At 43.5% G+C, this 23888-nt stretch overlaps 1 protein-coding gene across 4 annotated transcripts in view; it reads right to left on the bottom strand.

The window, feature by feature from the left end:
* Positions 1-14106, bottom strand: part of ablim1a (actin binding LIM protein 1a) — a 35046-nt gene extending 20940 nt beyond the window's left edge. For all 4 annotated transcript variants that reach the window (XM_030069999.1, XM_030069995.1, XM_030069996.1 and 1 more), the window contains exons 1-4: positions 13961-14106; positions 5854-5991; positions 2385-2568; positions 1097-1206 (exon numbers count right to left, since the gene is read on the bottom strand). In XM_030069999.1, the coding sequence (XP_029925859.1) occupies positions 1097-1206; positions 2385-2568; positions 5854-5991; positions 13961-13982 (454 nt within the window). In that variant the 5' untranslated portion in view covers positions 13983-14106. The remainder of the gene's footprint in view (positions 1-1096; positions 1207-2384; positions 2569-5853; positions 5992-13960) is intronic.
* Between the last annotated feature and the right edge of the window lie 9782 nt (positions 14107-23888).

Raw genomic sequence — 23888 nt, 5'->3', positions numbered from 1 at the left:
ACTCTAACATCAATATCTCTTTTACTGTGGCTCTAAAAGCATCATCCATCTCCAAGTAGGATCCTAAGGCTGTAAAAATGTAAGAGGTCGGTTTTTAAACGAACAATCTTTCCGTCATCTCCTCTTTGATGAATAGAGGATGAGAGCAACAGAGTCCACGGCAGCCACAGAACATGATAACTACGTAGGGCATAACGAGGTTGAGTTGATGACGTGAGGGGAATTGGCATGCCTTATTTATAGGTGACCTTGTCTAAAAGCTCTTCAACCGCCGACAGAGAGACCAGTGGGGGGGCAGGACGGGAGAGAAAGGGAGAGAGAGAGAGAGAGTGAGAGAGTTTGAACATGATCAGGAAGAGAGGAAAGAGAAGGCGGAAGAATCAGGGAGGAGATGGAGATGGAGAAGGAGGAGGGGGGTTTGAGGGCTGCACATTCCCCGCTCTAGAGGAAAGGAAATGCATGGCCATGCATAATTTAGACTGTCTTTGTGTTATTCATAAAGGAATATGGCTGGTCCGACATGACGTTGGGCTTACAGGGGTTTGCAGAGGAGGAGTGGGACAGAGGAACTCCCTGAGACGCACCCCTCCATCGTTCAGACCACAAGCATAACTGGGTTACAGGAGTAATCCTTAGAAAGTGAGGCATGCCAGCTACAAACTGTCTTATGGGCATCCTCCATTTTCTGCTCTCCCAAATCTTGATAATTTCTTGGTCAGATTGGAAGATTTCGGTCAGTGTTCAGTATAATTTATGCTAATTTATATGTGTGGGCAAGATGACTACGGTCTAGGCCTGAAAATTATTCTTCACAGCACAAATAACACAGCTAAACTGACAGTTGGTCTGCAGATAGATAAGATGTGTAGTCAAGTTACTCGTGCTGAAAAATAAGAGTTACCTTCTATGCTTTTTTGAGACTTTTTGTGGCTTTCTAAAGTGAACTCAAGACCTACCTGGGGTTTATCAGACAACATTTTTCAGCTTTTTCAAGTGGAGTCCCTGGTCTTAGAGAAAATACCATCTTGTGAAAGTGAATAGCTTCTTTTGTGTTCAGTCAGTAAGGATGTCTTTATTGGGCAAACACCATACGTACTGCTGGAGCCGAGGATGTCCTTGGGTCCTGGAGACATGGGCTGGACACAATACTGACACAGACAGTCCTTCCCATTGAAGGTCACCCTGTCCCCAGCAGGGAACGGCCGTCTGCAGGTGGGAGGCAAGGAGGGGGAGGGGTGGACATCAGACAGCATAGTCAGACACCAGCAGGATGTACACTGTAGCCCTGTGGGAAAATGTTTACTGGTTGCAGCTTGCAGGTTGGTTGATGGATGAGGTCTGGGATGACAGGGCCCAGTGATGTGGATGTGTGTCAGAGCTGTTTGGCTGACAAGGCCATTCAGTCAGATGATGCAGAGGTGACACATTGCATGCTACACTTCCAACTGGGACCCGAGCTGAAGTATGAATTCAACCAGAGAGACTGGCTTGTTGTCAAGTGCAGTTTCTGTTCATGTGAAAGTAAAATCATCCAAAGACAAGTTATACTTCTCTGCTCTCTCCCCCTTCTGACGCTGTTCTCTCCAAACCTTATCTTCCAGCCAACCTGCAATCCATCTCCACCCACCAGCTTAAAGGTCCCATATTACTCAGTTTTCATGGTTTTGGATGGCTCCAGATAAAAATACAGTTTGTCCTGATTTTTTTTTTTTTTTCAAAATAAATGCAGTTAAAGGGGGTCAGTACGGCAGAACTTAAGAAAATGTAATAAAAGTTTCAATCTCTTGATCAAATAAAATTTTAAAAAATATGATCATATATGCATCTAATGATTATTTGAATTTCTACAATAACACCAACTTTAAGACCCCATCCTAATCTCATGCTGCATTTGATTATGAGTCAGAACTTGTGATTTTTTGAGGCTTTCTCAACCTCCAGTTCACGACTTGACACCATAACAACATGACTACCCATACTGTCAAAGGTTAAAACAATATGGTCTTTTTAATATTTTATTTATTTAAACAGATTTTGATTTTCTGCGTGGCATGTTTTTAGTGTAATCAGCATACCCCACATACCCACAATTGATTAAACTTATAAAATGTATTTGTTTTCAACAGTTTGGTGACATTTGCAAGTATGTTAGCCTTAGCAAGCATCCATGTTTTTCCCACACTGTAGCTCAAATGCATGCAGTCGACCATTGAATTGAATGCAGCATCATGCTGGCTGGTGATTTCTCCCTACCTACAGAGGAAAGCTCTGCCTGTTGGGGCTAATGCCAGACTTTTAATTTGCATTGATCCATTTCCCCAATTCTGGACTGGGGTTTAGCAGATCATGTGACATGGGAGGTGTTGCTTGGCTCGGTGCCTTACTTGCAGATGGTGCAGACGAAACAGGCAGGGTGGTAGGTCTTGCCCAGGGCAGTGACCACTTCCCCCTCCACAAAGTCCCCACAGCCATTGCAGCGGGTGCCGTGCATGCGCTGGTAGTCCAGGGTGCACAGATACTCTCCATTCTTCATGAAGAAGCCCCCCTGGGCGAGGTCACAGCCACACACTGCACAGGACACCCAAATCAACACTCTGCAAGTCAGGTCATTTAGTGCTCTTTCCACATAACACATAAAGCAACCAACCACCAAGTCATCCATTCCTCCACGCATCAGTGGGTTTGTTAAGACTTGTTAGCCTGTGTAAGCCCGAGTGGACCGTTGAATGCATGAAACGGGCGCTGACTGAAACCATTGAAAAAATATCTCTCACAGCGGTGTGCATTATGATGTGACGCTCAGGGAGAGAGAGAGGATAAAACATACTTCCATTAACATCATTCAAAGTCACGGAAACAAAAAAGGAACCTTGCCTTTCTGAAAAGGGCTTCGCATTGAGGGGCTGTTTTGATTGATCAGTGCTACAACTGCAAGGTCTTTTCTTTGTCAGCGTAGAGGTGCATTGCTCAATGCAAGAACAGTTCTTCAATTGTCTAGCCCAGGAAGCGGCCTTGCCCTGTTGGTGCAGATAACTGGCCTGAAATACTCCACTACACTGTCAACCTTACAACGAGCTTCCTTCTATTCAAGCAAAACCTTGTCATTGACACAAACATGAAAGAAGGACAAAGGCAGAAATACAAATTACAATACAAACAATTAACAATTTGGGCTATTTTTATGTTGGTGCAACAGTGTAAATATTTATTTATACCGCTGATAATGATGGATTGAGGAAACATACCATTTTTAGATTTCAATGTAAAACACCACAACAGCCTTCTTCTCTGTGGTTTTCGAGGAACAAGGAGAAGGACAGCTATGATGACTGCAGACTCTAACACGCAACCTTTCACCTTTAGGCTGCTCAGTCAGAAATGAAGCCAGTTAATAACTTCTGATCTTCTGGCCTATATAACTTTGAGTGTCACCGGTGTGTTTACCATCGTTAAGCGGGATTTTCATCGTGTTTGAGAAATGGGCCGGGGATCATAGCTGCTTAGCCCCCTGGTTTATTGGGCCTTCGTTAAGTTCAGAACCAAAGTCTATGATAAAAAAGGACGAAAGCTCTGTGTTGCATCAGTAAGCCTTGCAGTTTAACATTCTGTTTTTGCAGCTGCTGGTGACTGGCAAAATATACGTGGCTTATTTTCAATAAGGTATACAAGGTCTGAGAAATCCTGTTAAAGGGGAATGAGTCATGATACCAGCAAAGGAACACGTCCTAACATCCTTGTATGTCTACTTTACCACATTATGGTTGGTACCCCACTTAATATCAGGCTGAAAATAATGCAAAGTCATTTTTACAGCAAGTATGACTGCATGCCGTGTGACTTTGAGCAAGGTTCAGTGATAAGGCACATCAAATGTATCCGAACCACAGAGTGATCAAACCAGCTATGCAGCCTATTATTCCAGCAGCGTAATGTAAGCCTGCGAGTATAATAGCCTATTGGAAAAGTCACAGCTAAGAGGGAAAATATTTTGATGTTTGAGATAACTGCACCTAATCATTCTTATGCAATGAGCCACGCACAATCCTCGGGATGAATGGGAGCGAGTGAGGGAGCGAATCAGATTTAATTGCATTAGGGCTCAGGGATGATGAGATTAGCTCTTAAGCTAATCGAGTCTAGAGAAACCGACAGTGGAGGTATGGTGGCCTCCAACTGTGTAGGATCAAGCCTCCTCGGCTTCTGGACAGTTGCAGGGTGTATGTTACATAAAATGCCTTTGAAAACTTATTTTAAAAAACTTACTTTAACTTCAATTATTTAAAAAGTTCTTTTTAAAAATGGGGCCGTCACTGCAGGATGTTGGCCAGGTCTTGTTATACATGTAGTGAAAAGTTCCCACACACACGCATAGGGGCCATGGGGAGTGAGCGTCTGACAAGGAACATCTGTTAATAACCTTTGAGTGTAAATAAGCTGATACGCTTCAATCACCCTGGCAAGATCAGTCCTGACAAATATTATTAGTATAGGCCCTCAAGCTGGACACCAGAATGACAACAGCGCAAATAAATCTGGAGCAAGGTGGACTAGAACAGTGTCTCTTTTAGCTGCATTCATGTCTTATTTAGTAACTGCACCTGCACACAATCACACACAAACACACACACACACACACACACGCACACTTATCACCAATCACAGAGGCTCTGAAGGCATGTCTATCCACTTGCCAGGGACAGAATTAGATACTAATCTCAGCGTTTGCTTGTGTTATTCTGGGCCCTTGGTGAACCAAGCCAAATCTATAACAGTGCTCCACTCACAGATTATCTACAAGGACTTCAGCAGGGAAGGTTCAGCCTACAAGAAGTAGACTGCTTGGCTGGTTGTGGGCGGCTGAGGCCTAATCATGCCAGAGAGCCAGAAATCCATCAGCAATGAGATTGGGATTTGCACTGTCAACTGAACCTGTTTAGTCTGCAGAAAGGTTCTCATAGCAGTCGGGATGCCACTTTAATTGAGGTATGTATGTTAAGCCACCTTGTATCCTGCTGGTTCACTCCACACAAAGGAGCATAGAAAGGGCGCTGTGGCCTTAAGGGGCACGTTGGTGACTCGTGCTGCTCCTACCCAACCTCATGGGACGTGGATGCTTATTGGTGCAGTCATGGAATCCGACTTTCATGATTTATTTTGTTTTGTAACCAGGACCGGGTTTCATGAGATCAGTCATGCATCATGCATGTTACTCCTCCATACCTATGCTCCATCTCACGACATTTTACATCACTTCACAAAGTAATTTTTACAACCCCCGTCTGTTACTCATTAGGCAGTACATGCTCCAGAAAAGTAAATAAATATTCAGTTATTATGACAAAATTATGAATTATGAAAGTCTTCACACCTTAGCTGCAAATTGTCACACAACTCCCACAATCCTCTTTTCCACTTTTCCTATTCAGAAAGAGCTACGCATCCACTCACATCGGCATCTGAGGAAAATTCGTCTTTTATTACGGCTGGAGATACATTTCTGCCAAAAAGCACGACGCACAATTCACAACCCTGTCAGTCTGACACAGATTATGGGCGACAATTGCACTTTTAAAACGTGGTTGGAAATCACTTGTAGATAATGCATCCAGCTGCAGTTTGCTAGACCACAAATACACTGTGGGGCTGAGCAGAAGCTCTCCTTGTTACTTAAAACGACAGTTTAACAGGACTTTTAAAGAAAGAACATGTTTCTTGACCCTTGACCCAATGGCATTTACTCATACATCCAATATAAATGACAAAAAGAGCACAGCAACCAATCTGCATTTAATCTAAGTCTTGAAAATGCATATATTTTTCAATTAACAGCCCAATAGTGGCATTGTGCTGTACCTTTACAGGTGAAGCACTTGAGGTGGAAGTGCTTGTTCTGCACCCGCAGCACCTCGCCCTTACATGGCTCCCCACACTTGTAGCACTGAATGAGGGGCTTCTCTGTGGAGTGGTGGTGTGTGTCTTGCGCATGAGCCACTGCAAGAGAGAAGAAATAAATGTTATCGAAAAGGAACACCGATGAGACATTGCACGCGATGAACAGATTAGATTTTACCTGTGCATAGACGATATGTATCATGAAATATATCTGTAAAATATCTATAGAATAGAATATGAATGCACAGAATAGATGTTTAATCATAATGTATAATTTATCAAGATTAGCCTGTGCATTTATTGTTCCATGACTTAAGTTTTGGTAATCTGAGGACATGCACTGAACGAGGCCCCGAATCTGCAGCTCCACACAAACACCAGAGATAAGGACCAACCGCTGAGAGCCTGTCGGGGTACAAGACAACAACACAGAGCAGGACAGCTTAACGTGGGGCCCACAGGCCCAGTCGGGCTCCTCACTGACAGGTTCCAGAAAATAACAACCTACTCTATATTTAGGCTGTCTTGATCAGTGGAGGCTGGCGAGTCAAAACACAGAGAGGAACGTGGCTCAGTAAATTGCATGGTGAAGCAGAATTGTTGAAATGATATGAAATGAGAGTTATTGCCCGTTTACCACTGTCGACATCTAGTTTACATTACCCTCGATCATTTAGCAGTGTATGCTGCATGTAGTATGAGACTTTAAAATGTACTTGTTTTTCAGCATTTTTAAAATATAAACTTTACAATGTCAAACTTAGCTTGAAATTAACTGCTACCCTGGCAAACAAAGATACCCTAAATTTAAAAAAAAAAAAAAAAAAAAAAAAAAAAAACATGCATGTGACAAAGATTGTAAAGCAACACATTTTTATTATTATTGCTTTTTTCTTTTTTTTTTAACTCGGATCAAACCAAATGAAGGCTTTATGTTTCTTGCGGCAGATCATCTATCTCTGTGTAAGTTTTCATACTGCTGAGAGTGAGAATAAAGAATAAAGAATGAGGACTGAGAATGAATGGCAGCAGCGGGCTTCTTCCAATGGGAGGAGAGCGAGACCGGATGTCTCCAACTGTGCTGACTGTGCGCAGACACCAGCAGGAAGAATCTCAAGCAGGACAGCAATCTAGATGACTCGCAGAAACTTAATAAAACACCAGTATTTTCCACTAAAGCCTATACTTTTTCGGGAAAAGGTTAAGAAAATCGGGGACAGCCATGCTCCCTATCCTCTATACATCAGCGTTCCTGGATCTGCGGCGATATAGATATCACTTTAATGTGAAATGTTTTGACAACCAGCTCAATTATATAAGACCCAGGAAGCTATTATCAGCTGGTTTAATCTGTAAGAGCTAATATCTAATAGGATCTTTAGACTTGCCGTCCAACACACGACATATCAGCCCGTGGCTCTGCTCAGCAAAAAGTTTGAGCGTCCCTGACAAAGACTAACACAGACAGACATTTATCCAGCACTTCTGGATGGGAAGGAAAAGCTGCTGCAGTGCCGCACTGCACACAGCTTATCAGCTATTCTGAAACCAGCAGATTATTTCACATTCAAGATCATTAGCTCGCATTGAACTCTCTCGCTCTCTCTCGCTTGTTCTTTCTCTCTCTTTCAAACACAGACACACACACACCAAATAAACACACACACACCCAGAGTACACATGAAAGGATCTTTGCTGTGTCTCTCCTGCAATGGATCGTTACACTGCAAGGCTAAAACGAGACACCATAGGTACAGAAATAGCATCATGACCAATCGATGGTCTGCAAAAATGAGACATTACTCTGGATTATTGATGATTTGGCCTACCTTGCATCCCACCTCTGCATTTGCAAAGCCGTTCCCTGTTTGAAACCCACATTTTCAAGGGAGATGTCATGGATGAATGGCTTAAATGCAGAAAACTCCTCAGAAAAGACTGTCTTAAAAGAAATCATGTTTTGCAAGCCAGTCCTCTCTGATTTATTCTCTGGGGATGGGCTACAATGTCCTGACTCATTTCGTATGGAGAAGACACACCTAGAATATTCATCATCACACAAATACTAATCTCTCATAATCATACATCAGAATGGGAGGGAACCCAGAGCAATGGTGACATGGTAAAAAAAATAAAAAATAAAAAATGAACACCCATGGCGTTTGGAGACGGGATGACAGGAGGGTGGAGAGAAAGAATGGGGATATGAGGGGTAGAGCATCTGTCTCCCTGGTGTCTCTGATGTGATTACACTCAGCAGGACAGTGAGTCATCTCTCGGTGAACCAGACTACAGTGGCAGTGAACTGAGGCTCAGCAGCTCTGTGTGTGACATAGCACCTCCATAGAAAAACTCTGTCTACTGCAAAAAAAAAAAAATCCATTTCAGCAAGCCGTTTAAGTCTCACGCTAGGGTTAAGGCTGGGCGATAAGGACAAAATCAGATATCACAAAAGTGTTGACCACATACCTTGATACTGATATTGTCACAATACTGAAGAGATGACTAATGGCGCTTTAATTAGATTTTTATAGATGAGAGATTTGTGATAAGCAATCAAATAATGAGGCGAATAATGAAACGGCAAGAACAGTGTGATAAGTTCAGAATATAGTATCTCTTTACTGGAATGCAGCCTTTCAAACTAGGAAAGCACTTCACCATATCACAATATAACAACAAATCCCTGATGAACTCTAGTCTCATGTCACAACACTGATGTAATATCAATATATTGCCCAGATCTATACTAGGTGTTAAAATCGTATTCTTAATTCTTCATATTATTTCATGAAAAACAAAAGCCAATAGGATAATTCCACTTGCTTTCAATTCTGGTCAACATCCTGAAACAAGGAAGACCACAGTGGATCGATTTTGTTGCTTTGTCTTGAACAACAGTGACGCAAATGGCACTTTTTTTTTTTTTTTTTTTTTTTTCACTTGTTACATTAAAATAATATTTTAAGAGTCAGAACAAGACAAAGGCATCCTTTTGCAGCATGGTGTGGTGGCCAATTTCTCTTTATGCCCGTTAGCAAAGTCACTCTTTAACCGTTTCACAGTGTGTTGCAGAGACAGCCCGGTACGATAACGTCAGCATCGCAAACTTCATGACAGGTTGACCCAGAAGATGTTTAGAGCAGGCGCGTGATGTTTGAGAAAAGACTGGTTTGGATGGGGAATCTCTGAGCACGGTATTTTTTTCCAAGTCGGCCCCACCTCTATCTGTCTGAAGTGCGACAGTCGCCTCGGCACAGGCTGTACAGAGGGAGCGCGGCTGTGGCTCCATCAAGCAGAGGTTGCTACTCCACGCGGCGTTTCATAAAAATTGCAAAGACTGGCATAAAATGAGCTGTTAAATTTGTTAAAAGGATTCACAAGGAGCCCTTCGTAAGTATGGTTTAGACACGAAAACCTATTAAGTAGTTTCCTCTCAAACCCTCAGCAGGCCTCTGAGCACGCTGACAACTCCACAATGTACCTGGCTACAAGCAACTGCACTAAAATATCCTCGACTGGATATGAGTAGATTAGTGAATCACTATCTTTAGGGGTTCCTCTGATAGGAGAAGAATGGTGCTTGATGTTCCAGAATGTATATTATATAACGCTATAAATAAGTAAGCGCGTGGTACATGGAGCGGCTTCAGCAGAGTGCAACTCGCCGTGAAATGTACAGCGCTACAATTTTCAGACCGCTGTGGAGATTTCTCATCACGGGGTGGATGTGTTGGCTGTGCTGCTGACGGAGTGATCTTCCCTGCCTCCAACCGGGGGATAAACCGACCGATATGAGCTTAAACACACAACAAACACACGCACATGCACACACACACACACAAACACACACACAACACACAGTCACAGTGCTGAGGGAACAATAACCAGCAGAGCATCCCGAAGCGTGGTGCAGAGGAGCAGAGGAAAAGGGGGCTGCCCTCCACCCTATATCCCACCAACCCCCACCCAGTTAGGGGAAGCCGAGCTGCGTTAGCAATAATAAAGCGTGCAGATGATGCACAGGAGGGAACTGAAGGAGGCCAGCTCGAATCCCCTGAGGACAGATTTTCCCGTAACGTGCGCCCTGGCCTTGCTGGTAAATAACAATAGAACGTGCTATTGATGGATAGTGCGGGATTTGCCCAGGAAGCTCGCACTTCAGACATTTCATTTCCTACGGAGGAACCCTCAGGAATGCCAAACCATAGTGGCGGGTTTGAAAATGCACCGGGAGACGGGGAATTCAATTAAACAATAGATGAGAGATGAAAAGCGCTTATAAAATATTCACTCGCCCACTGTGTTTGTTACCGTAAGACTCACACATGGAAAACTTTCCAGTACAGACAGATACCAGCCCCTGTGGAGTATGTGTGTGTGTGTGTGTGTCTGTGTGTGCGTGAGATAGACAGAGAGGGGCCGACAGATAAGACACACCTATCAGTAGCAGTCGTCTCCACTCCTGGCCTCCCTCCCGATAGCGAAGGCCCCAGATGTGTCTGCTTCATATGCCCCCAAACACACAGACACACACCAACATGACACACGCACACACACACACACACACACACATGCTACTCCCATATTCAACCAGTCTAACCCCTCTGGGATGGGGTATTCTGAGGGGGTCTGGCCCACAATGAATATCAAAGGGCTTTAATGCACTAAATATGCCCACAGAGAAATCCCTATGTGGGCACGCATGTGTGTGTGTGTGTGTGTGTGTCTTTGGGGGAGGGTGTGTGGAGCTCTTCATCACGCAGACATAACACGAAGCCCTTAACCCTCCCCACCATGAATATGTATGGCCCTATTCACAGACTCCCCGCCCTCCTACCCCGCCACCAGCGTCCCAGACAAAGCACTTCAAACACGGGCACAAATTGGGAGGAGGGAGCCAGTGTGTGTGTGTGCGTCGGAGGGGCCCTATCTGCCTCCACCAGGCCCCCCAGCCCTGAATAACTAACCTTTGGGGAGCTGGGTCGAGAATAATGATCTCCTCTAAATGGCTGAACGCCGCTGATCAGTGCGTTTGTTCCGGGGCTCCAGCATCCAGAGCAGGTACGTGACGGCACGACCCCCTGATCAACACCGAGAGACTTTCAGCCCAGACACTCAACTGGGAGGATACAACGCCGGCCTCGTGAACTGCAGTGGCCATTGTGTTTGTATAAGTGGAGCCAATGAAAGCCTTGGCTCTTTGCCTCTGAATGACGGCCCCATTACGGACTCAGACGCCAGACCCACACCCCTGTGTCATATTTCCTGTGATAATCAAGCCAACAGCACAGATTGATGCAGACAGACAGAGGGGATGTTTGTTGACTGGCACAATCTATGGATACGTCGTGTATTCCTTTCACCGCACGGGCATTCTCATGTTGCTCTTGTTGTTTTAGGCTGTATGTTTTAGGTCGGTGGCTGTCTCTTCCCGGCCGGCCACTTATCTCATCTGTATATTCTGGTCCACTGTGCCAGCTGTCCAAACAGTGCGCGTCTATGACTGTGTGTGTGTGTGTGTGTGAGAGAGAGAGGGAGAGAGCCAGTGTTGCATTGATGTCTGTGAAAGAGTTTAGCTCCGCTTTCAGGGGGGAAGAGACAGGCAAGCTTCAAAGATGAGGCACCACTGCAGTTGTCTGCAGCACTCTGCGAAATAACGCGAAGCAGAGGCACATGACATTATACCTTCATGGTAAACAAGCGCATCAATCCTCGAACGCCGGGGCTGCTGGGAGTTGGTGTTTTTTTGTGGCACGAGGCGGAGACGCGCGCCCGTGAGGATGATCGCTCGTCTTTGCAGACCATCAGCAATGTTTGCTTGCACAATAAACACAGTGTGCAGAAATCAGCTGCAAACTGGGAGTTAACAAAACACACACACAGAGAGAGAGAGAGAGAGAGAGAGAGAGAGAGAGAGAGAGAGAGAGAGAGAGAGAGAGAGAGAGAGAGAGAGAGAGAGAGAGAGATTCATACACTTGTTCAAGGAAGGTGCAGAAATCTCTGAAGTAGATCAAGGTAAAAAAGATCAGACTGCCTTGGGTACACATGGCCCCTATAAATTACAAACTATTTCAAGGGTATTCTTGGCTTTGAAAATAGGACATCCGCCTGCACGCAGACAAAATGCTAACACTGCAATCCCTTGATTATGATTCATCATTTTGAGCATGCTGTAATTCAGTATTTGGTCAGCTATGCTTATGTTTTACCCGCACGCAGCACCTTGGGGGTTCAAAGCCCACCTGGCCTCAGCAATGCGCATGACGAGATCTCTGGAGGACACAGAGTGAAACCTTAGGTGACATCCTCTCTCTCTTGTACATGGCAAGAGCAATTTTCCCACAGCCGGCTTCGTGCAAAAGTGAAAAATGAGAGGTGTCTAAACGTGGATGATACTCTTGCCACTGACGAATCCAAGAGTCAGCGGGCAAGAGCCTTCGGAAACTCGCAGTGATTGCGAAAGACGAACATGTGGCATCCAGAGGTTATGGGAGCTCTGCCAGCACGATGGCGAGGGCCACAGAAATCCACATCAATGGAAAAGTTAGAGTTGGACATACCCTGCAGCCACCAGTGTGCTCTCAGAGACGTGCACACGCAATGTGCACATTCACATCTGTCAGAAAAAATTGTGAACATGATAGAAATATGATAGTTGATAGCAATATTTTTTAGACAAAAACAGCACTCACACAGGCTACACACATGCACGTACACTTGTACGCTCAAACAACACTTCTACGCCAGCTGGAAGAATAGCACATAAAGCATCCGCTGAGCCAAAGGAGTCATACATCTGGTTCATTAATTTGAGAAAGTATTTAGGGAGTTGGGAGTATCGGGTCTGCTGGTGATGACGTATGATGACTCACTTACATGATAAATTACTTTCATACTCATTTCTCCTCCAGTGGACTTAAATTTGGAAATAGTGACGTAACAACTTTCCATCACGGAGTTCAGTGAACTTTCAGGAATGCTTGTAGTTTCCGTAAACAGATGAAGTTGCGCACATTTCTCCAACACAGACTGACAGACTGTGCTTCAATGTCAGTAAAAGATTTTTCATTTAGCCTATTTTTCATCTAGCATTTTTTTTTTTTTTTACATTTTTTTTTATACACTGGTTCTGTTATTTTAGAAAGCCGAGTCTGTGATGCTGCCTGCTGTGAGTCACATTTAAAAAAACAATGGCCGGGCTAATAGCCACATGCCTTAGTAAATTGGTGGGAATGATAATTGCGCTAAAATATGCCTACTGACTAATACAGCCAACACAGCTGGATAACTTCAGTTATAGGTGGAAACAACGACCTTTTTCTTCAACAGGACACTATGAATGAGGCCACAGCTGACAACAATGGAGTGTACCTTTTAGCTGGTTGCTATGGTAACGGCTGCAGACAGAGCGAGCGAGAGAGAGCGAGAGAGAGAGTGTGTGTGTGTGTCCGTGTCTATAGCTGTTCTGCGCAGTGTACATCCCTTCACTAGTGCTCTACTTTTCCTCTCTACTCATCACGTATCAAGCCAAGCCAAACATGAAGACACGCAGCTTTAATTAGCTAAGCTAAACACTATCAAATTCACTATTTTACGTTTGGCATTCAGCTTCTACACATCGAGCCAGATGCTTTGTTCAAACACACATTTACATAAAGCCGGATGCCAAATTAACCAGACTCCTGTACCCAGCTTGCAGAGGGTGTAGCATGCACAAGTCTATAACTAGAGAGACTATGTTTACACTCCAGATGATTCCTTAGAGGCTAAAAGATGCTCCTCCATCCTGTGCTATTTATGATGCTTTACCAGCGACACACACACACACACACACACAAAAAAAAAATCCCAACCTTTGTCATGCCTCCATGTCTCTAATACTAATCAAATCTGAAACTCTGAAACCCATTCTGACACCCAGACAAAGCAGTGCCAACACAAACACACACGCTGCAGGGACTGCAGACGGTCAACATGCAAAACAAATCTCAGACACACACACACACACACACACAGAGAGACACAGACACACATTGACACACTCTGACCACGACTGCTGGAATACCTTTTTCTTTGACCATGACCATTGGACTTCAGGTAAATCTGACCAGAAAAGGCTCTGGGTGGTGATCACCGGTATGAAGGCAGCGGCTAAATCCTTTTTTCACTGAAGAAAGAACAGCAAAAAGACAGCCGAGACACCAGAGAGAGGGAGAGAGAGAGAGAGAGAGAGAGAGAGAGAGAGAGAGAGAGAGAGAGAGAGAGAGAGAGAGGAAGGTGTAGGCGCTAAGCTCTCCTCCCGAATACAACGCTACAGCGTGGGGTATACCTCCTGACTGCCTGTTTTCCTCCCATCCCGCTCCTCTCCTCTCCTCTCCTCCTCCTCCTCTTCCTCCTCCCCCCTCCCCTCCTGCTCCCTCTCTCAGCCCCTCTGTTGTGTCAGCCGCCTCCTCATTGCAGCAACCAGGTGGCTGCTGCTGCTGCTGCTGTGTGGCCAAAGACAGAAACCCAGAGCCCTAAAACAGACCCTGCGAGCACGCACACCAAAAATGCAGGCACAAAAAAAAAAAAAACACGACAGAAAACAGAAAACCATTATTTTGTATTGTCTCTATTAACATATCCGCATAGAACTTACATCAGCTGGGCACCACTTCCTGTGATGTATGTTTGCAATTTTATCTCAGCCTAAAAAGGAGAATAAGCTAAAAATAATATTAATAATAACAATAAAAGGGTGAGCAAACTGAGTTTAGTTGGGCATACCCAGTACATCGCACACAGAAACACAGCACACACACATTTTACACCACAATAAGGCAGCAGTTTATCATTGCACTGAACTGATCTTGGTTTAATTCAGCTAAGTTTAGTTTATGCGACAGCTAAGAAACACATGAAATATGAGGCAATGAAGCAAACGACTTATTTCCTTTGCAGTCTTTGGTCTTATGTAACAGCAGTTTATGGTGGTGAATGCAGCCAGCTTCTAAAGTAAATAATTAATTCATCTCAAAAGAAATATATATATATATATATATATGACTGCTGTGCGCATACACTTTATGAGGCTGCTGCTATATGAAAATAATCAGCTGTGGGGGAAGCCTACAGTCCAACAACCCATAGACAGCTGTGATCCATATAAAATAAGATCGGGTGAAATTTTAACTGGCTCACCGCATCAATAAATAGTAACAGGACACAGCAATGGAAGATACACAATCAGCAGAAAAATAGGTGACAAACAAGAAAATGGCAAACGCGTGTTATTGTAAGCATACACAGCTGACACCACTTTCGCCACCTCAACATCAGCCGGCGAAGCCCGGTTTATCTGGTGTCAATTATTACACCTCTGAAAGGTCATGCATAAGGCTGGCACAGCGGTGTGAGGTCACGTGAGGGCAAAGGTAAGACTTAGCATGATCTCTAAGCTAAGCCTCACATTAATTCTGTAGGTGGATCCTCTGGAATCCAATTACAGAGATCACGGTAGAGCAAAGTATTGGCTGACCAGGGCGATCGCACAGGCGCCAATAGAGGATTTAAATCAACCAATACTGAAATCACCATATGGTGTATCACCACCTAGATGGAACAAAAACTCTGCTGATTGTTGTGTGGCTGCTTAATCAAGTATTATGAAAAATGGAAAGCTGCAAAGGACCAAGACAGCAATACAAAGGCGAGACGACAAATATCTGGCCAATAAAAATGAATTGCAAATATCAAAAGACTTGGGTCAAACACTATCGTAATGACAAATAATTCACTGCATTGTTTGATTTGGCCTGCTTGGAGTACCAGATGGGTGGGGTTTCACATACAACAATCATCATCAAGTCAATATAGTGCTATGTGAATTGTCCTGATATGCTAAACCCCACCCGATTACTGTTTAACTCAGGTCTGGCAAGCTCTATCTTATTTGTGAATTACACTATAAAATGCATTGTGTTCATAAAAAAGTTTGTGGCCTACTTACAAAGCAAATATCAACCACTGAGAGCCCACTACAGTTGTAGTGGTTGACCATTCCAGTATCTGTAGACCTTTAAATACATGGGCTAAAGAAAATAGGATTTGAGAAGCAATTTACTCCCAATTAGGGATCACACAATCACCGATCCATCAGTCCCATGCTGGAGACTCACTGTATCTGTCTGTGGCTGAGGGGGAAGAATAGTTATGCATCAGCACCACCTCTGTAATTGCTGATGCAGGCAACCCATTATGCATTCAGAGTGCATTCATCTACTGCAGTGTCAACTGTGCCACCTGCTGGAAACCCAAGACTGTGCATCAGTTTCTGTGGTGTTTTCCCCTCGCTGGGCGATGGAGACCTGCCAGTAAGGAAAACAGTAAAAATAGTTTGTGGCCGTTTACTCGGTTCTCCACCCTATTTTATTGTGAAGTGAGGTAAAATATATAATGAGACTGTGATGACCTAAGTTTAGAGCAACTTTTATAAATAATTTATTTTCCAAATGTCAGCCAAGCAAAAAAAAAAAATCACCTCCCAATGAAAACTAGAGACTGTACTGTAGAGCTATTAGCTGCTGAATGCAACACAAAGACGTGGTGCTACTTCACTGTGTCATAACCGCATAAGAGGCCCTTTGTTATCTAGCCTCTTTTAATAATCTCTCTTAGAGTAGCTGGGCATTCAAGTTACATGGGGCCAGCCAAGGGCAGCTCCTGAGCAACAAAGCCTATTATCCATGGATGAAAGTCTGCTATTTGGTTCACCTATAGATGATCCATGTGTGGCTGCCCTTAAAATCCTGGCCAGGGCAACGTAAGCGTTCGACTGTGTTTGCCATATGCAAAATTCACACATGTGTGCAATTGTTATGTGATGCTACAAAAAGCACAATTTGATTTCCAGCTTTAGAAAGCTCCCCCGGTCAGCAAAGTCAGGGGGGACGCTTATCAGTGCAAGAGGTCAAATGCAAACTTGATAATAGTGGATTGTGTGTATAATGTTCCCTTGGGATTAAAATAACAAAGGAGTATAGGATGACAAACAGCTGCAAACTCTCCCTCCCTCTCTCTCTCTCTCTCTCTCTCTCACACACACACACACACACACACACACACACACATGCATGCATGCACCTAGACTCTTACTCACACATTCTATACAATGGATTGTGACAGATTTTTGCTAATCCAATAGATAGATAGCATGAGAGTAACACAACACGAAACAGGATGAACTCCTTAACTCCAGCAGAGCATTGACAGACCAGCCTTTCTGACTTTAGATAATGACACACACTTCACTAGCTTGTTTCTATTTTAAAATGGGTTATAAAACAGAGAGCGCCTTTTTTTTTTTTTTAACAGACTGCAGCAGGTTCCCTTCTTCAAAGTGTATTTCATCCAGGAAACATTAAGAATCCCATTTTGTAGCTGCTTTGGATGTACATAATTACCTGAGAAATGTTTTCACTGCAGACTTTAGCATTACTTTAACACGAGTTTTTGCATGTTAGTAAATGCCTTCTGCACTTTTGGGTAACAAACTGCATTTTCCCATCAGAATCCTTCGTGAGGCTTTGGAAAGCCAAGTCATTTTCATGTTGAAGGTTTTTGGGAGCGATCATAAGCAGAACAAACAGTCAGTGTCCTTCGGGTGACATCACCACGAGAACAAATTTAGTGACACTTAAATTTCAAAAGGACCTAACCATTCAAAAATGTGTAGCACCGTTTACAGTTGTGAGACAATGGATATGATACACAGGTTTTGTTTTCAACACTAAAAAGGCCAGTGGATTTGCAGGCTCTGAGAGAAGGCCAACAAGCTCTCCACTGAAGGGGTAAATACAATGATGACTACTATGACCGTTTCTGATTTTCAAAATCTCACAACACTGCTTTGTACAGAAAGTAGGTCAAGAAAAAGTCATGGGGGGACATTTTGAAAGGTGGGATTTTTAATTTCTAAAATTTAAAACAAAGGTCAATTGAACTCAATTGTGAAGGTTTAAGCACCTATTTCACCTGACCAGCTTTGGGGAATAAAATTCAGCTGCCACGGAGCAAATGAAATGGCTTACGTAAGGCTTGAACCTCTGTGACCTTTAGGGTCAGTGTCCATGAGGTCGTAAGGTCCTTCATGGTCAATTTGCTTGCTAACACCTGCACTATTATCCAAAACCAATCACAAAATATGAGTCTTTGGTGTCTATAATAATTTCAAGTACCCTTAATGCCAAGCAGTGATTTTACTACAGTGCCTGGCATAAAGTCAGTGAATACATAAGGTCTGGAAATCTCGATTTGTCTCCATGCCCACGTTGTAATCATGATGTAAGCTACCATGTTGTTTCCTCATTCCACTTGCTTGGCAAAATGCAGCAGCTCCCCGCCTGCATAGGGGGTTTGCATTATATAACTATGGAGAGGACAGTGATTAATTTCCTGACTTTTCAACATTTGCAGTTAACACTGTTTTGGCGTCATGGAGTTATGATTATATAACTTGCACAAAGGAGCTCTCACACATATGCGCAGGTCAGATGTGAAAAGCCTCAAGAGGTGCAATCATTCACTGTCGCCCAATTAAAATGAAGTAATCTCGGAGCAACACCTAATCGATTCACTTTTAGACACCTACTCACAAACAGCATGCAAAGCAGAGCAGCACAAATTATAATATGGACTGAGACAACAACCCCTAATGTTATCATCAAACATTGCTTAGGAGATAACTGAGTTTATTTGTATGACTCACATGTAGCTAGTATCAAATTTTACTGAACAACCATAGCATGGCATCAGATTGGTTGTGGTAATGTGATGACACTATATAGGACACAGTGAGGCCAGACCTAACTAACCAGAAAGATGACCAGCAAGATGGATGGATGCAATGAGGAATGGGAGATAGACAGATAGACAGATGGATAGATAGATCCTGTCATACCTGAAGCAATATCGTTAAGCCTCTCGCTCAGATAATAGTCATTTGGGTTTAGCTGGGGCAGCTGCTCCATGTACTGTTTAGGAATGAGATACAGGACTTCAGCCACATGCCCATCCTCAATGATGGACATGCGCTTGACCGAGCTCTTGCGTTTCACCCGGACGCGGTTGATGCTGTGGCTGCGGCTGGTGCTGCAGAGCTTGCCCAGGCTGTTGAGAGTAGGCAGAGTGGGCATGGTGCCCTGCTCCCCTTCAACCTTCCCACAGAGAAGGGTGAAACAATGCAGGTAGACGTCAGCCAGGATCCTTAGTTCCCCTCTAAAATTCAAGCGTCTCTCCTCATCAAGGACTGGACGTGCTCACAGAGAAAGAATTGCAAATTTCAAAGAAAAATGCCCAAGCATGAAGGAAAACAAATTGTACTATCAAACAATCATAAAATCATGAGAACATCCAGTTGGCGCATCAATCAATCCTCCAGTGGAAAGTCCTCCTGTTGGGATCCCTCCACTGGCCACCTCACACCATCTGCCAAGGATTTTGGATGCTAAAGTAGCGAAATGCTGATGTCAGCCTTGTGGTGGAGATGCCAAAGAGCGGATATGAGATGTGAGGTATGAGAGAGCCCCCCTGCTGCAGGTAGAGCAGAGTGGGACATAGGGAAAGAAGCTTACACTATGAGTGTCTTCAACCCAGCCAGCCTAGTGCCTTAAGCAGCTTAGAGCTGACGTCGAGCCTATGATTATCTTCTGGGTGGGGTTAGGTGGCTCTACATTAGGTCTACCCTGTGTATAGTGTGACTACCTGACTGCTGGCAACATGAAAACCATGTTGGAAAACTGTGAAAAGATCCTTTAACATCATTTTCCATCATTGCCATGGCTTCACTTTGATGTTTCTCATTTTGCAGTTCATTCTGCATCCCCATCACTTCTACGCCTATTTGCATCTTTCCAAAGAAGATCTGAGGTGCTGTCACAATTTTTAAATGGCATAATCCTCATTTTCTTTGCACTCCATTCTTCCTTGGAAAAGGCTACGTTAAAGCAACCTAATCTAATAAACTATGGGAAGTTGTTCAGCGGAGATGCATTGAGCAGCCATTATGTTCACAGAGTGTGGTTGAGTGTGTTTCTGTGCTGAGGTGTTTTGCATTGATGTGGTTCATGCACAGTAGAGGTGCATCAACATAACACAATGGATGGATATTACTGTGTAACATGAAGCCAGATTGCAGGTCTAATATCACAGAGATCTGAGAAATCGTTTCAAGCAGGATGCATTACAAGGTCAAAAGCCAGCAAGGTCATCCTATTAGCCAATAACCCATAAATCCACTGTTGAGTATCAGGAGCATAATTTAAGATGAAGGCTACCTACATCAGCACATGAGCAAAAATGTCAGCTATGGCTCTCTTTTGGTGGATGAAGTGATTTTTTTCTGTGAGTAAAGCAAGAGGATTAGAAAAATGAAAACTTTATAAGGAGGTATGTTCATTTTGGCTTGTAATCTTTCAAGCCTTTAATGTTGCGGGGGGAAAAAAAAGAACTGTCTCTGTAATGACTTTCGGAAAAGGTTTTATCGAGGAGCCTTCTAGTTGGTGCACTTATATTTGTGTTACATTAGAGCGCAAAGATGCATTCACCTTCCCTGAAAACATGACAACAACGTGAGGGAAACTTTGAGTCATCAACTTTTCCAGGTGGGAGGTGAAATGATGGACGACGGGAAGAGAGAAACGGAGCAAATTCTACAAAAACGCGCATGGGTTGACGATAGTGTCCTCTTGACATATTTAAAGCAGCTTTATATGTTTGAACAGTGCAGCTTTGTGAATGCAGGAACAACAGCCCCGCTAATGAGAACACTGCCTACAGCGTACACACTGATTAATATCTAACTGAATAACTGACATAAAAGCATAAAAATGTAAAAATAACCGTAAGATCTAATATCCACGGAACAGATTAGGTCTAATCACAGCTATCTACTTCCTACCATCAAATGAAATAAGTCAATGAGGAACACTGGATATGATGAAGAGCACAGCAGGCAATGACAAAGCATAAAATGTTATTTTAGAGGGGAAACATGGGGCTTGGCCTGCACTTCAAATTGAATGCGTTTCCCCTACGTCAGTGTCACTGCACAGAAACAGGCCGGCGAAAGTTTACTACTCTTGACATCAATATTGCATTTTAGTAATTTAATTGAACTTCATTTACCCTCTCGAGTACACTGACATTCATTCCCCGTTTAAAAAAACAAACATTTATTGCTAGGGGTAATGATGAACTATGATAAGCCATGATAGTGAGACACAGGCTAGAGGACACACACACACACACACACACACACACACTCCTACACCCACACATGCAGACACATGGTCCTGAGTGCAGCCAAGTTAAAGGACATGCTGCTCTGCTGCAGTGGGATATTGCCCTCCAATTGTCATCCATCCCACTGTCTATAGTAACAGATGCACAAACCAGCAGCCCTGACACAACTACTCACACATCGACACATACACGGCCACAAAACAAAACAAGACAGCTGTCCCAACACACCAAATCAGCATCGCACACAAAATTCACTGCAGACATTTTCTAGCCACAGGCCGCCTCCATTCTTAAAAGGAAAAAACCCAGTTCCCCCTTGTCTTACCGTCCAGTCCGAAGCAGGAGGTGATTTTTTGGGCGTAGTTGCAAAGCCCATCGTAGCCAGGCTGCTCTCTCACTGTATTCCTCTCCCCCATCTCTACACACTCATGCACACACACAAACCGTCCCGTAGCGTCCGGCAGCGTTTTCACTCCTTCCTCCTGTTCATCAATTATTCAGGCTTCTGCCCGGACACAGACGAAGACACACACACTCACACACACACACACACAAATGCACACGTATGTATGCACATGCACTCACATACATTCACACACACATACAGAGAAAAGTGCTGATGCGGAGGGTTGTGCTGGTGGAGCGTGAGCAGCCCTCTCCAGTGGTCAGATAAGGAGAAGGCATCAGATTGGGTTACTGCAGAATGGAGCCATGCCGTCTTTTCCACCCACCATTGGTTGTCCAAATTACACTGCAGTGTAACAGGTAGGGTGTGGGTGATGCCCGAGGAAAGGGCGGGGTCCTGGAGGAGGAGGAGGCTGGGGCAGGGCTGGGATGGAGACTGATCCAGGAAGGGAGAGGACTTCCTTCGCTGCCATTCACTTAAAGCTCCCAGGACAAGAAGGATAGTCTCTGAGGCGCTTATTTCTTTGGGAAAAGAAAGAGGAGATTTCGCTCTCGGCCCCCAGCTGCAAATACTTTCACTTTTGGATTAGATTTACTAAAGACACACATAACCCTCTGTGTTGCACATGGGGATTTAACAGTATTTTACCATCCATTTTCAGGCAGTTTCAGGACACGACTTACTTTGGCTATAGTAAACAGTGTCAAATTGATGTAAGTTACAGGAAGATTATCGTCATCACCCATTCTATTCTTAGTATTTCACATGTGCCTTTTACTTCTTTCTTATGCTTAGTTATCTATATTTATTGTAGTTTTTTAGTTATTGTAGATAAAGTAGCAGTATTGTAGTTTTTTTTGTAGTTTGTTTTGTTTGCATAAGTATTTTATTTCTTTTAATGCACAGCATCTGAGAGAAGTGGAAACAATTTCACTGTATATAACAATTATCTGTATGTGCTTATGACTGTAAAAATGCTCATTCTCAGATCACAGTAAATAGTGGAAAACTGATGTAACTTAGATGAGGAGTTTTTTTTTTAATCATTATAAAACTTATTTATACATTCTGTCATTGTTCTAATTTCTGATTCATTTGGCTGAGATTCATAAATACCAGCCATGGACCCAGAACAACACACTTTCAAAACACTTCTGCTGCCGCTACAGTGCCTCTAAAAGTGTCCATAAAATCAGACTCCCAATGTGACATGACAACTTACGCGACAACCCGAGAGTGGCAGCGACTGACTGGATGAATGATGCCGGCCTGCACAAAGTGACAACACTGCTGCCCAACACGGCTTTGAGACTCAGAGTGGAGCAGAGATGAATGGATTTAACAACCCAAGAAAAAAATGAGTCCATGCCACATAGGAAGAGCTCACTATAACAGTGAAGAATCAACAGTAAAAATAAATGAGGAGATTATGCTAATTGTGATACAGTGGTTGATTCACAGGTTGCTCATTAGAAATCCCAGACTGACAGGATGGGGAAATCCACTAGGAAAAGCTGTCCCACCCTCTAATAACAATCGAGAGTACCTTGGACAATGTATTCAACTCACATTTCCTCCAGTGCAGCTGCTCACTGGCACCAGTATGAGCCTGTGGTTGCACTGTGGGAATTTATTCGACTGAATGAAAAACACTAAATGCATTCAATCAACTTTCCCTGGATACTGAAGGTTTAAAAAAAAAAAAAAATCATTTAATGTGATTGAGATTCTAAACAAAAGGATACGGAGTCAGAAATATGACACTGTAAAAAGCCCAGGTATAGTAGTATGCCTGTGAGGCTGGATTAAGACGGGGTTACTAATGGAAGGGCAGCACTAGCCAGGTGAACTGCGGCGATAGTAGACGCTGCAAGGCTAAGAGCTCTGTAATGGCAGATGCTGGCCGGACAGATGAGTAAAGGAGTGGCTGGTTATCATGAATGGATGCAGCAGAGTGATAGGGAGGACTGGGGTGATCTGAGCCACTGTGCTACATTATGTGCTTCTTTGGAGAGGCAAACACTTCAGTCTCTCCACAAAAGTGCTCCAGTTGTAATTCTTGTGTATTTTTTTTTTTTTTTTTCTATGAATGCTGTTGTTTGAGAGTAAAGTCAGGCGCATCTGCTTTGGCTCACCTAGGTAGGTGGAGCCACCTGAGGGCGACTTGAAGATGACATTTTTCCTATCCCAGAATCGCACATACACTTCAGAATATCTTTTATGATTTGTTTCAAAATATGTAATAATAACAAAATATACAAAGGCCATTTGTTTATGTGCTAAAGGTAACATTCATTTGAAATGTGAG

This window comes from Myripristis murdjan, chromosome 15 (assembly GCF_902150065.1).
Source record: "Myripristis murdjan chromosome 15, fMyrMur1.1, whole genome shotgun sequence".
NCBI classification, from domain to species: domain Eukaryota; kingdom Metazoa; phylum Chordata; class Actinopteri; order Holocentriformes; family Holocentridae; genus Myripristis; species Myripristis murdjan.
This window is presented reverse-complemented; position numbering and strand designations above follow the sequence as displayed.